This window comes from Copadichromis virginalis, linkage group LG20, assembly GCF_057382275.1.
Source record: "Copadichromis virginalis isolate Kocher_CV1m ecotype Utaka linkage group LG20, C_Virginalis_male_GT1.1, whole genome shotgun sequence".
Lineage (NCBI taxonomy): Eukaryota > Metazoa > Chordata > Actinopteri > Cichliformes > Cichlidae > Copadichromis > Copadichromis virginalis.
Genome location: NC_140637.1, coordinates 26,149,444 through 26,160,976, shown reverse-complemented (window position 1 = coordinate 26,160,976; position 11,533 = coordinate 26,149,444). Strand labels below are relative to the sequence as shown.

The window sequence follows — 11,533 nt, the reverse complement described above, 5'->3', positions numbered from 1 at the left end:
GGCGGGGCACGACTAAAGCTGCATGTCTCTTCGATGGCACAGGCTCCAGCGGTTTTATTATGAAAGTGATCTCGGTGGACAGGAAGTCGTGGTTTTCCTGCCAACTATTTGATGTTTTATTGGTAATAACTATTCAAATTTGATTTAATAACATGGCCATGGTTAACCTGGCACAAGTCTTTCGATCTATTTCTAAAATATAATGTTTGGGATACAGAATCATATTTTCTATGAAACTGTAAATCTCTGCAGCAGGTCACAGTTATTCATACTGCGTAAATTCCCCTAATGTTAATCAGCCTGAAAATATCTGGCTGATTACAGCCAGATATTTTACATCTGGAAGCTGAACTGAACCGTGTCCACGGGCTGATCTGCACGTCCCACTCTGCACGGTCTCGGATTAACTCTAATTAAATGCTATACTCATATAATCCCGTTCACCCTTTTGTTCCTTTAGAATCGTATGCCATTCACTCTTGTTGTTGTTTGTCTTGTCTTTCTATTCTCCTCTTTTTCCTGTCTTTTCCTCAGCCAACCAGTGGGACGGATGGCTGTTGCTGTGGGGCGATATAAACAAAACGGACTAAACTGACTGAAACTTTCATTGGTCCAATAAGTTCACTACCCAGACTTTTGTGTTTTGCAGTGGTTTCACTGCATTTTATACATTTAAAATATATATATATATTTCTCATCTCACTCGAAAACATTTCTTTCGATTAGATGTAAAGAAAGAAGTTCATGTTTTCCGAAGAGATATATGGAAATTTGAGTTTAGATTCAGGAATCGAAGCGCACATATTTGCACAGCTCTTTTTCCTCTTGGTTGTGGCTTTTAATTTTGAAAGCGCTTGCCGGAAGTGCTTTATGTAACTTTATTTGGCTTGAGAAATGAACACACACTCCAAGTGTATAGTATTGTGTGCAGAAAGAAGGAGAATGGTGAAACATAGTGCGGTTATGGTAGGGTCGCTAACTTTCCGCGTCCTCGTGTAACGCGGTGGGCCCGCTGCCCGGTAAAGATTCCCGGGTCGGACTCCTTGTCGTTTTCACGGAGGGAGTGTAATCAGTATATGGAAGCGTTGTTTGGAGCCGTTGAACAAAGAGCTTTTCTTCCCTCTACTATTGTTACGGACTGGGACGGCTGGTATCCCTCCGATCCAGAGGCGGTCTCGAACCGTAAAAGTAAGTAAACTCATCTTTAATGTCTTTTTTTAAGGAGAAGAAAAGGTGCGTTTGAATGCGCTACTTTTATCCATTACGCAACCAGCAGGTCCAAGTGTCCGCCTGGCTAAACTGATTTGATTCAAAGCTAGCTGTAAGTTTACGCAACACTGCATATATATATATATATATATATATATATATATGTATATATATATATATATATATATATATATATGTATGTATGTATTTACAGGTATATTTGGTTCACACGGGTCTTTCGCTTAAATGTAATGTGTGCTGTTTAAATTTGAGCCAAACTCCTTGTTTTGTTTTCGTTAGCGAGTTTGGAAAACTAACACTCTGCGTTCTTACCGTTCAAAGTCACACAACCTATAGTGTTAACGTTATCCAGATCACATGCATATATATGGCAGCGTGATTCCACGGTTCTTTCTTTCATTTTTTTTGGTGCTTATTAAATCGTGGGTTTCCACAGCAACCGCGCACGTACAACCCCACGTTAGCCTAACTGAGGTCCCCCTTTGTAAGAGTGACTCACGCCATTCTTAAATCTGGAAATTCAGATTCAGTTAAGGCACATATATACGCTCGAATCGGACCGGGACACAGTGGATCCTGTCTTTATATCAGCATGAGTTAAAACTCAGATTAGTGCAAGAAGTTGGCAAAAGAACCAAAGTTTACATGACTGAAAAAACAGCTGCTGTAAGGGATTCAGGATCCAAAAGTGTTGCTGAAAGATTAAAATTAACACTTTTCATAATCAGTGTTATATCAAGGCGGTGAGCTTTGCCAGAGACACTGAGTAACATTTAATTGTCTCTTCCAAATAATGTGAGACTTCGTCCACATGGCGAGCACTTGTTGAGTTTGTCATGTTGCTCCTGTTGACAGGTGAGGGGTGCCCTGTGCTCCAGTCATGACCTCTGGGAATGGGAACACTAACAGCACCCAAAACAATGGAGAGAGTAAACCTGCCCAGGCCATAGTCAAGTCTCACATCCTCACCCATCTCATAGAAGGCTTCGTTATCCAAGAGGGTGCAGAGCCTTTCCCTGTGAGTACCGGAGCTATGTATGTTTCTGTTAATGCAAATGTTTGTTGAGTGCATGAATACACAGCCTGAAAGTGACAACAGAAGATTAGATTTGATATATCTGACAGAATATAATGTTTTGTGTTGTGTTTGTCAGCTGTTCCTCTCAGACTTCAGGTTTCTAACAGTCTGAGTCCTAATCCTCAGAACCCTTTGCACAGTGTTTGGCTCTTTCTATCAAAAGACTTCTTATAGAAAAACAATATTGATTTTCTTTCATCCTCGTCTCTTTTCACCATTTTCAAGGAGAAACACTTGCGTGAAACTTCACCTTACACCGAATTATTTTTTGTTTGCAGGCCTGAGTGCTCCTCATCCTCCCTCTTTGGGATTTTTGAGCCACTACTTGAAATTTTCTTGGCAGAACTGACTTTATGTTTCTATATAGATTATAGTGCATTATGACATTATAATAATTGGCCTCACTTAGTAAATCTGTCCAATAATGTATAAAAAAATAAAAGCATCTTATTTTCTTATATTTACGTGCTGTGTACCTGCGCTACGCCTCACTGGTTAGGATTTCCATGACTGCAGTAAAATTCTTCATCCATCACTTATCCCAGCTGCCCTGAAGAAAAAATTAATTCATGATGATCCCAAAGACTGCAGTTACTAATGACCACTGATGACCTTAAACACATTTTTATAATTTAACATAGTCCATAATCTTGAGCTTGTGTAGCGTTCTGCGCTCTTCATGCAGAAACAACTCAACAAGAAGCAGTTTATATTCCAGAGTTGTGGTGTTCACAGTTCAGCTGTGGTTAAAAACTTAAGAATGATCAGGAGGTAGGGATGCAACGATACCAATTTTTGCAAACCGATACGATACCGATACTTGGATCTGAGTACTTGCTAGGGCTGCTCGATTATGGCAAAAATGATAATCACGATTATTTTCACTGAAATTGAGATCTCGATTATTTGACGATATTTATTTAACCCTTTAAGACCTACTATAGAACCAAGTCCGCCAGAGCTTATAATATTTTTTTTACATGTTGTAGTGCCATTTGTGGGAGCATTTCAAGTTGCTATACATCAATACAACTGTTATAGCCCATATTTTAATGATATGTATGCATTAAGTCCACAGTAACTACATTAATTGCAAAAAAGTGCAATAAACAAAAAAAAATTGAAAATCGTTTTTGTTTTTTTTACATATATTTCTACTTGGAGAAGTTTAAGAGGTTTATCCCTCAAAACTTTAAATACAAAAAAGTTGCAAAAATAGTTTACAACAACAGGAAATTTATTTTGAGTGTCTTCATAGTTTTATTTTGGAGATACAGCAATTTTTATATACTGCAGGAAAAACAAAAAACAATCCTATGATGCAAATTTGCAAAGAAAACAGCAGGTGCATCAAAATAAACTATTTCCAGTTCTAAGCATCCCAGAAACTATTCAGAAAAGTCAAACATGACCAGTATAGGCTTTTAAGGCCTACAAGTAAAAAACTACATTTCCGCAAAAATTACGCCACTTCCGGTTTCGGGCAGGAAATGGCGGACATGCGATAGTTCGCGCTGACGTCTTTTTCAATGTGGGAAGTGTTACGAACAGCTGATCGGATCGGCAAAGCGTGTTTCTGGAATATTATGTTTTTGTTCCTGCAAGCGCTTTTTATGCAATATTTGCAAAGCTTTATGTGGAAGGAAACCGTGACCGAGGACAAGCTGATGGCATCAGATGTAAGTACAACTCCTCCAGTTTCATATGCAAAAAAATTATTGCGCTAGCTTATGCGGTTCCGGTTCTACAGGGATTTAAAAATAGTTACACAAAACGGAGCGTGCTGCTCTGACCGGCTTTAAAGGGTTAACAATAACAATGTATTGAATAATGACTTTAAAAAAATAATATAAAATAGTGTGCAACACCACTGAAGTTTTTTTTTTACCTCTCTTTTCAACCAACTGCAGTCACTCTCCTCTCCAAATAACTTCTGCTTAGCTTTCCGAGCTTCCCTCGGGTCCTCTTAATCAGCGGTCTCCAACCTTTTTTGCGTCACGGACCGGTTTATGCCTGACAATATTTTCACGGACCGGCCTTTAAGGTGTCGCGGATAAATGAGGGAGGGGCTAATAATCGGCTCAGTCATTTTTAATGATCGTTGAAAGCCCAGATCGTAATCGTGATTAAAATTCGATTAATTGAGCAGCCCTAGTACTTGCCGATACAGAGTACAAAAACCGATACTTCTACCACACACACACACACACACACACACACACACACACACACACACACACACACACACACACATTCAATGAATTGGAAGACAGGTTTTATTTTATTCTCTGCCAATAATAAATAATATCTTAATAAAAATGACCACAAAAAAATTTCAAGTGAAAAATAAGCACTTCTGTTAAATTATTGCAGAGTCTCCACATTGTAATTTAACAAAATATCACTGAACTATTGGCACTGTCTCGAGCTTTCGGAATAATAAATAAACACTTCTGTTTGGAATAAAATAAATACAAATTAGGTTTGAGAATAAAATAAACTTTTAAATTGTTGCAGAGTGTCCATATTGTAAACAAACAAACAAAATAACGAAAGTATTTGGCATTGATGAACGAACTCCCCATCTGCCCGTGGTCATCCAGAGCGATAAAATGAGTCAGAGCCTCTGTTATTTTAGCTGCCCGTGGATTTTCTCTTGAAATTTTTCATCGCTTTTCCAAAAACTGAGTTAAAGTTGGCTGTTCCGGTCCACACTGCTGACATTTTGTTTATCCTAGCTACAGCAGCCTCCAGTAGGGGTGCAACGATACACAAAATTCACGGTTCGGTTCGGTTCGATACTTTGGTGTCACGGTTCGATATTTTTTCGATACAAAAAAATGTTCATGCCTTTTTAATTTGTCATTTATTAAAATTATAAATAGATATTTTAACTCAAAAGTACAGTTTTTAAATTTAACCCTAACCCTTGTGCGTGTTTTTTATTTTGACAGTGAATGCGCACCTGCGGACCACTTATGTGCAGCCCTGGTTATTTAGCTCGTCATATTGCAGCCACAGAAATTCTTTTGTCCATGAAACCATAAAGCTGCACTTTCTTTTTGCCTTATAGTCTGATTTGTCATAACTTCTCCGTTTTGTGGTAAGCTTTTCTTTGGCTGTCACTTCTTCATCCTGACCTGTCTTATTTGGCTCAGCAGAACTAAAATATATATGCTGCTGCTTTTACACACGCACTCACATAAGCTCAGCGATCCTCTGTGTGATCAACCTCTCACAAGTTTAAGCTGCGGGAGATTTCACTTGTCATGTTTGCATAGTAAGCTAACGATTAATAAGATGATGTCAGAGGAATTGGTGCACAAATTATCATCACTCACAGATCAGTGCTGTCGCTCTCTATACACAGTTCGCACGATTGCAAAGTGAAAGCAAAAAACAAGCGCAAATTCAAACGCGATTTCAATATGTCACATATTGACAGTGGCTCACCGATGCCAATGACATAATTACCCAGCTACATTTCTGAAAGAATGCAAAAGCATTGACATATATTTTTCCTTCCTACAATAGCCCGACGGGCAGGGAAGGGATAGATTTTGGTAGCCCGACTGGAAAAATCGCTAGCCCCAAGGCGTCGGGCTAGAGATATTGCAAGCCCTGTATCTGATTGAGGAATCACTCATCTTTGGAAAAGAGAGTTTACTACAGAGAAATGGCTCTTTCCAAAATAAAAGCTATACTATCCGCTTCTTCTGGGCTATATTCTCAGCAGCATATTAAACATATCAGGTCCCCATAAGGAGAATCATGTGCTAACGGCTGTCTAAATGACTCGGGTAAAGTTAGTAGCGTGCTTGTTGTTTTTGTCTGCTTCCACTTGTCTTTGCACTAGGATGATGTCGGCGTAAATGTGCAGTCATATTCGTTGTGTTCCCACTAGTGCTTTCAGCGTTAATCTCGTTGAAATGACCTTAACGCCACAACACGGCAAATCTCTGTTAACGAGCTACCCCTGATCGCCCCGTGCGTGGGGCTAGATGGCCAACACATTAACGAGCTAACTGCGCTAACACACTAGTTCCCACCCATGTAATTGAGCATTGCGTGGCACATCCAACATACTGTTTTACTTTAGTCCATGACGCGCTTACCTTCAGGGTCATACGTCACATGAAAACCAAAATAATTCCAAACGCCAGATCTGAATGAGGGTGGGGGAGGTTCAATTTGCCATGTTGCAAGGAGAGCTTAACTTCTGTCTTGCTAGCTTGCCCTGCGCTCTTCCTTCTGACGATGCTGTCTGTGTGGAGCGCTCAGTGGATCTGCGCTCGACAGTGCAGCCTAGGCGGAGTAGTCGAACGCAGATTCACTGAGCGCTCAACACAGACCGCATTGTCAGAAGGAAAGTTGATAAAATAAATTACAAATGTTGTATTGTTCGATACATATGCGTACCAAACCGAAAGCACTGTATCGAACAGTTCAATATCGATACGAATATCGTTGCACCCCTAGCCTCCAGTTTCTCTTTTTTTTATTTTGAGCTGCCAGTCTGACTCGTCTAACCCTGTGCCTGTTTAGCGCAGGATGTCCCCCTAGTGGCCAATCCAAAAAACTACAACAAAAATGACAAGCCACCCTCTGATTAATGAAATGAGTTAGTATCGGTTCAATGTATCGGTTAACTTTTACGAGTATGAGTACACACACATTTTACAGTATCGGCCCCGATACCCGATACCAGTATCGGTATCGGTGCATCCCTATCAGGAGGTTATGGCATTAAATGCAAAACTACATGATCTGCTCCACTTTGTTTATTATGGCAGTTGTTTTCATGAATGGTCTGATAGTCTGTCGTCATGAATTATGGGATGGCGTCTCCCCCTATTTCATAAAGGATGGTCCAGTGACAGTCTTTTCACATAACGTGGCTACTCTGGTTCTGACGATCTGTGCTGATGGTTTTACAAACTCACTGTAGAAAGCTGGAGCGTGTGGCTCCACGTCCTCCCATTGTGCAAATGTGAAACCAGACTTTCCCGTCTGTGGGAGCTGTTACGTTGCACTTTTGGAGCCAGTGTCTGCGCAGTACTGACTTGAGGTGCAATCACTGCGTCGAACTCCCGCCCACACCGACTGGACGTGACCACGAACATGCCCCTCTGCTCTTTTAAGGTAGCCCAGCTGCTCCAGTTTGAGGGTATCTGCTGATGGGTTTACCGTTACTGACAGCTTGTTAAATTAAGGTAAATACAATCACGTCACTATGATTCAAAAGACTCACATCTTAACGTCTTATAGTTGTACACAACACCTGACATCACTCTGTAGCTCCTGGTGGTGATTTGTTTGCTAGATTAGCTGTTAGCGTATGCAGTGTGTTACTGGCTAGTTAGCAGTGCTACACACATTTTTGAAGGATTTATTACTCCTTAGTTTGTGTTGTCTTATTTTAAACAGAGGTGATGTCAGCAGAGTTGCTTTTAGAATTATCTGGACATTAAAAGTCATTCTTTGAGATTTTAACATAAGACTGAGGATGATATAGAACTGCAGATTTAAACAGTCTTAGATCCACTCACAGAGCACTCTGCTGACATGGAAACATTAAATAAAATGTTAGATCTAAAAATGCAGCAGAAGGTTTGATAGAAGTTTAATTTGTCCTTTTCATGTAATAACAGAGTCCACATTATTATGAACAGATAGTGAGGGAGACCAAGCTGGGTGTCCAGAGGTTTGGAAAAGCTTGTTTCCTTTCTGTCACCACAGCTGTCCTGTGCCAGATGTTCTGTTGACTCACTGAGAGACATCATTTCAGAAACATCAGGAGGACTGAAGCTTATCGCAGGGATCAGCCTGCTAGAACAGCCTGTTTCAGTTTAAGCGTTGTTTTCAATAAATTTAATGCTCAAAAAAGGTTTAGTGTTCCATGTTGAAGCAAAATATGATTTTTGCCATTTTTCAAGTGGTCTTAAAGTTTTGGACTGTGTATTATCCCCTCTGGTTACTCTGGAATGAATGGCTTTGAATGACTTTATGGCAAATAAGACTCTATTAGCAAAACACAATGTGAAAGAATTCCTTATTAAAGTGAATAAGTGAAGACCTTTGACTTTCATCAGGTTTTATTTAATGCTGTCAAAGAAAATCTCATGTTCTCTTTATGCAGTTGAATATATTCAGTGTTTAAAGCAGAAACTGTGCAGGTCTGAGATCAGCAGCTTTCCTAAACACTGTTTATGCTCCTATATAATGACTCCAGTTACATGGATGTTTAATCTCTTTGACTTTTTGAAGTTTAGTCCAATGTAATGTGGGTAGTTACCATTAAGAGTGGACATATAAGAATATTTATCTGTTGTCACTGGGCAGGGTGAGGAATCCTAGGTCAGCATCTGTTACTCTATAGACAAAATAATCATCACAAACTGTCAAATGTGAAGTTTATCCCTAAAATATGTGGAGACAGAAACATGCAGCTGTTTACAGATATTTATTTAACAGCTCTGCAGAGGAAAAGGAGAACAGTTCAGCCTGTAATGTAACAGTAATGTTGGTGACTGGGCAGCGCGATGACTTTTGGACCTCGGTGTAACAGCATCAAGTTAGAAGTTAGAATCAAACTTATGGGAGAGGGTAGCCCTCAAACACGTAATGAGAACGACCAATAACAGCTGAAACCATCTTTGGGTAAAACTTATCTGAGAAAATGTGTTTTTGTTTAGTTTTACCACAGTCCCATCTGCTTTATGGCCTGTGCTGCAGCTAGACAGCAGGGGGCAGTAGAGATGGCTCCAGGTGTTTTCTACATTCATTGGTCTGAATGAGTAATGTCACATTAACAAGATGAGGATTGTGCACGCCCCTGCCCAGTGTCTTAAGTTTCTGCCTTATTACTGTTTTGGAGAATGCTGTGTGTGTGTGTGTGTGTGTGTGTGTGTGTGTGTGTGTGTGTGTGTGTGTGTGTGTGTGTGTGTGTGTGCACACATTACAGTGAGGTAATTTAATGTGATGTAGGCACAGTAAAAATGCTAAAATTTTATCAGCATTTCAAAAACCAAACATGAGCACACTGTGCATGTGTGTGCAAAAGTTCAAGGCCTTAACTTTATACAAAGTCTGTTTGGGCTGAGCAAGTGAAGTAAGGTTCAGTGACTGAGGGGAAAATGAAATTTGTGCTCTTTGAGCACTTTGCCTGGGCTGAGCCACCTGACTGCTCAGTGGTAGCCTGTATCACCATGTTCAGTTTCATGCTCCTCCAAAAGTACAACAAACTGCATGTAAATCAGTGCCTTTGTTACAACATCAACAGCATGGTTCATTTTAAACACCTATTTGCACAACGCCTCCTGGTGTATAACACAATGCAAAAATACCAGTTAAAATTCTGGGTTTGATTCAGTCACTTTAACTCCTCCTCAGAGGCTTGATATTTTTCCCAACCATAAAAAACGACTCAAAAAACACTAAAGATAAAAAGCCTGAAATTTTCACTGTTTTTTGTTTGGTTTCTTACCATCTAAATTGTTAATTAGTATAAGCAATGTGAGCGACACAGAGAAACCATGAAGGTCCTGGGTTCGAATCAGCTATCTGGGGCCTTTCTGTGGGGAGTTTACATGTTCTCCCCTTGTCTGCGTGGGGTTCCCTGCAGGTACTCTGGTACTCGTTCTTCCTCCCACAATCCAGAGACATGTAGTTGGTGGGATTAGGTTAAAGTGATGATTCTAAATTGCCCATAGGTATGAATGTAAGTGCAAACTAATGTCTGTCTCTCTGTGTTAACCTGCAACATGACCTGTGTAGGCGGTACCCTGTGTTTTGCCACATGGAAGCTGGGATAGGCTGAAAAGGAGAAAAATATTTTTGTTTTGTTTTATTTATTTTTTGCCAACACAAATAAAATCTTACTCTCACAGCAACTTTAATAAGTGCTTTTATTTATTTAGATTACTTCCTTCTTCTGTTGCTCTGTCTCAGCAGATTTCTGTAATTCTATAATTCAAACCAACGACATGTTTGTTAAACCGTTTCCTAACAAGACCGTTGGAAGAAGCCTCAGCATTAATATGCTGTTTATCTTTATTAAAAGACTATGTATAACAGGCTTTTAAGTCATGTTTTTAACCACAGTCTTCTTAAAAAGCTTTTGTTTTTGCTAATTATAGAATTATTCCTAAATAGTTCTAGGATGACGTCAGTTCTGCCTCCATAACCCACCGGCTGATCGCTGTAAGATTTAAGAGAGACACAAGGCCTTTTATTTCCCACTAGGACAAGAGTGATTATAGGTCATACTATTAAGAAAGTTTCATTCATGTACATGCTTATGAATGATTTCATCCAACAGTATTTAATAAGCATGAGTGCACTGATATGTTTTTGTGTCTGCAGGTGGAACGTCCATCTTTCTCAATAGAGAATCTAAGAAGATATACACCAGATTCAAAGATGGACAGCCTGTCAACAAAGGGTTTGTCAAATTTAAACGTTTCTCTTTCTCAGAATATGGGTTTGGTTTGGGCACGCTTGTCCCTGTAAATCAGTCCAAAGCTGTACTGAGTGGTTGTCTTTATTCCTCAGATTCCTTGTAGACTTTCAAAATCAGTGCCCAGGACTATGAAGCTGTTTTTGTGGCTCTTGGTGGCCCGACACTTTACTAAGACAAGCTATAAAATTAATTTATAACTTTTTAGAAATGCATTTCTCTGGATTTTTATAGTTATTGTTCTGTCTCTCACTGTTCAAATCAACTCAAATTGTAGACTAGAGGTAGATTTCTTTATTTAGTGGGCAAACTTACAAAATCAGCTGGTGTTCAAATATTTTTTTCCCTGACTGTAGATTGTACCAACATCAATTTGTGTCCCACTGTTTTCCAACTGTCAGTAGGCTTTTGGATGGCCCTTTGTAATAAATGTATAAATGAAAATCATTACTGTGCCTCAGCATATTTGACCCGTCCAACACTTCTTCCCCAGCTGGGTTTGTGACAAAGATTTGATTGACTGCAGAGCTTCAGAATACACAGTAAGCTGTAGTCAGTACCACCCACACCTTCATCCTTGCTCAGTTATATGCAAGATTGAGGAGATTTCCAGCATTTCTTTTCTGAGGGTGCATGTAGAGGTAGAAGGTGTAGGACAGCATCATGTTGAAGATGCTTAAAAGCATAAGAGCAAGCAGGGACGCTTGTTTTGCATCACTTTTGAATGGGCTCTGAACAGGAACGTTTTACAGAATGATGCCATATGC

General features: G+C 39.7%; 1 protein-coding gene across 2 annotated transcripts in view; it reads left to right on the top strand.

Moving 5' to 3' along the window:
• The first annotated feature begins 869 nt into the window (after positions 1 to 869).
• Positions 870 to 11,533, top strand: part of phc2a (polyhomeotic homolog 2a (Drosophila)) — a 24,473-nt gene continuing 13,809 nt past the window's right edge. The window contains exons 1-3 of one of the 2 annotated variants that reach the window (XM_085444116.1): positions 870 to 1,188; positions 2,086 to 2,248; positions 10,673 to 10,751. In XM_085444116.1, the coding sequence (XP_085300242.1) occupies positions 2,111 to 2,248; positions 10,673 to 10,751 (217 nt within the window). In that variant the 5' untranslated portion in view covers positions 870 to 1,188; positions 2,086 to 2,110. Of the gene's footprint in view, positions 1,189 to 1,264; positions 1,322 to 2,085; positions 2,249 to 10,672; positions 10,752 to 11,533 lie in introns of those variants that run through there. The other variant, XM_085444117.1, reaches the window with a different exon arrangement.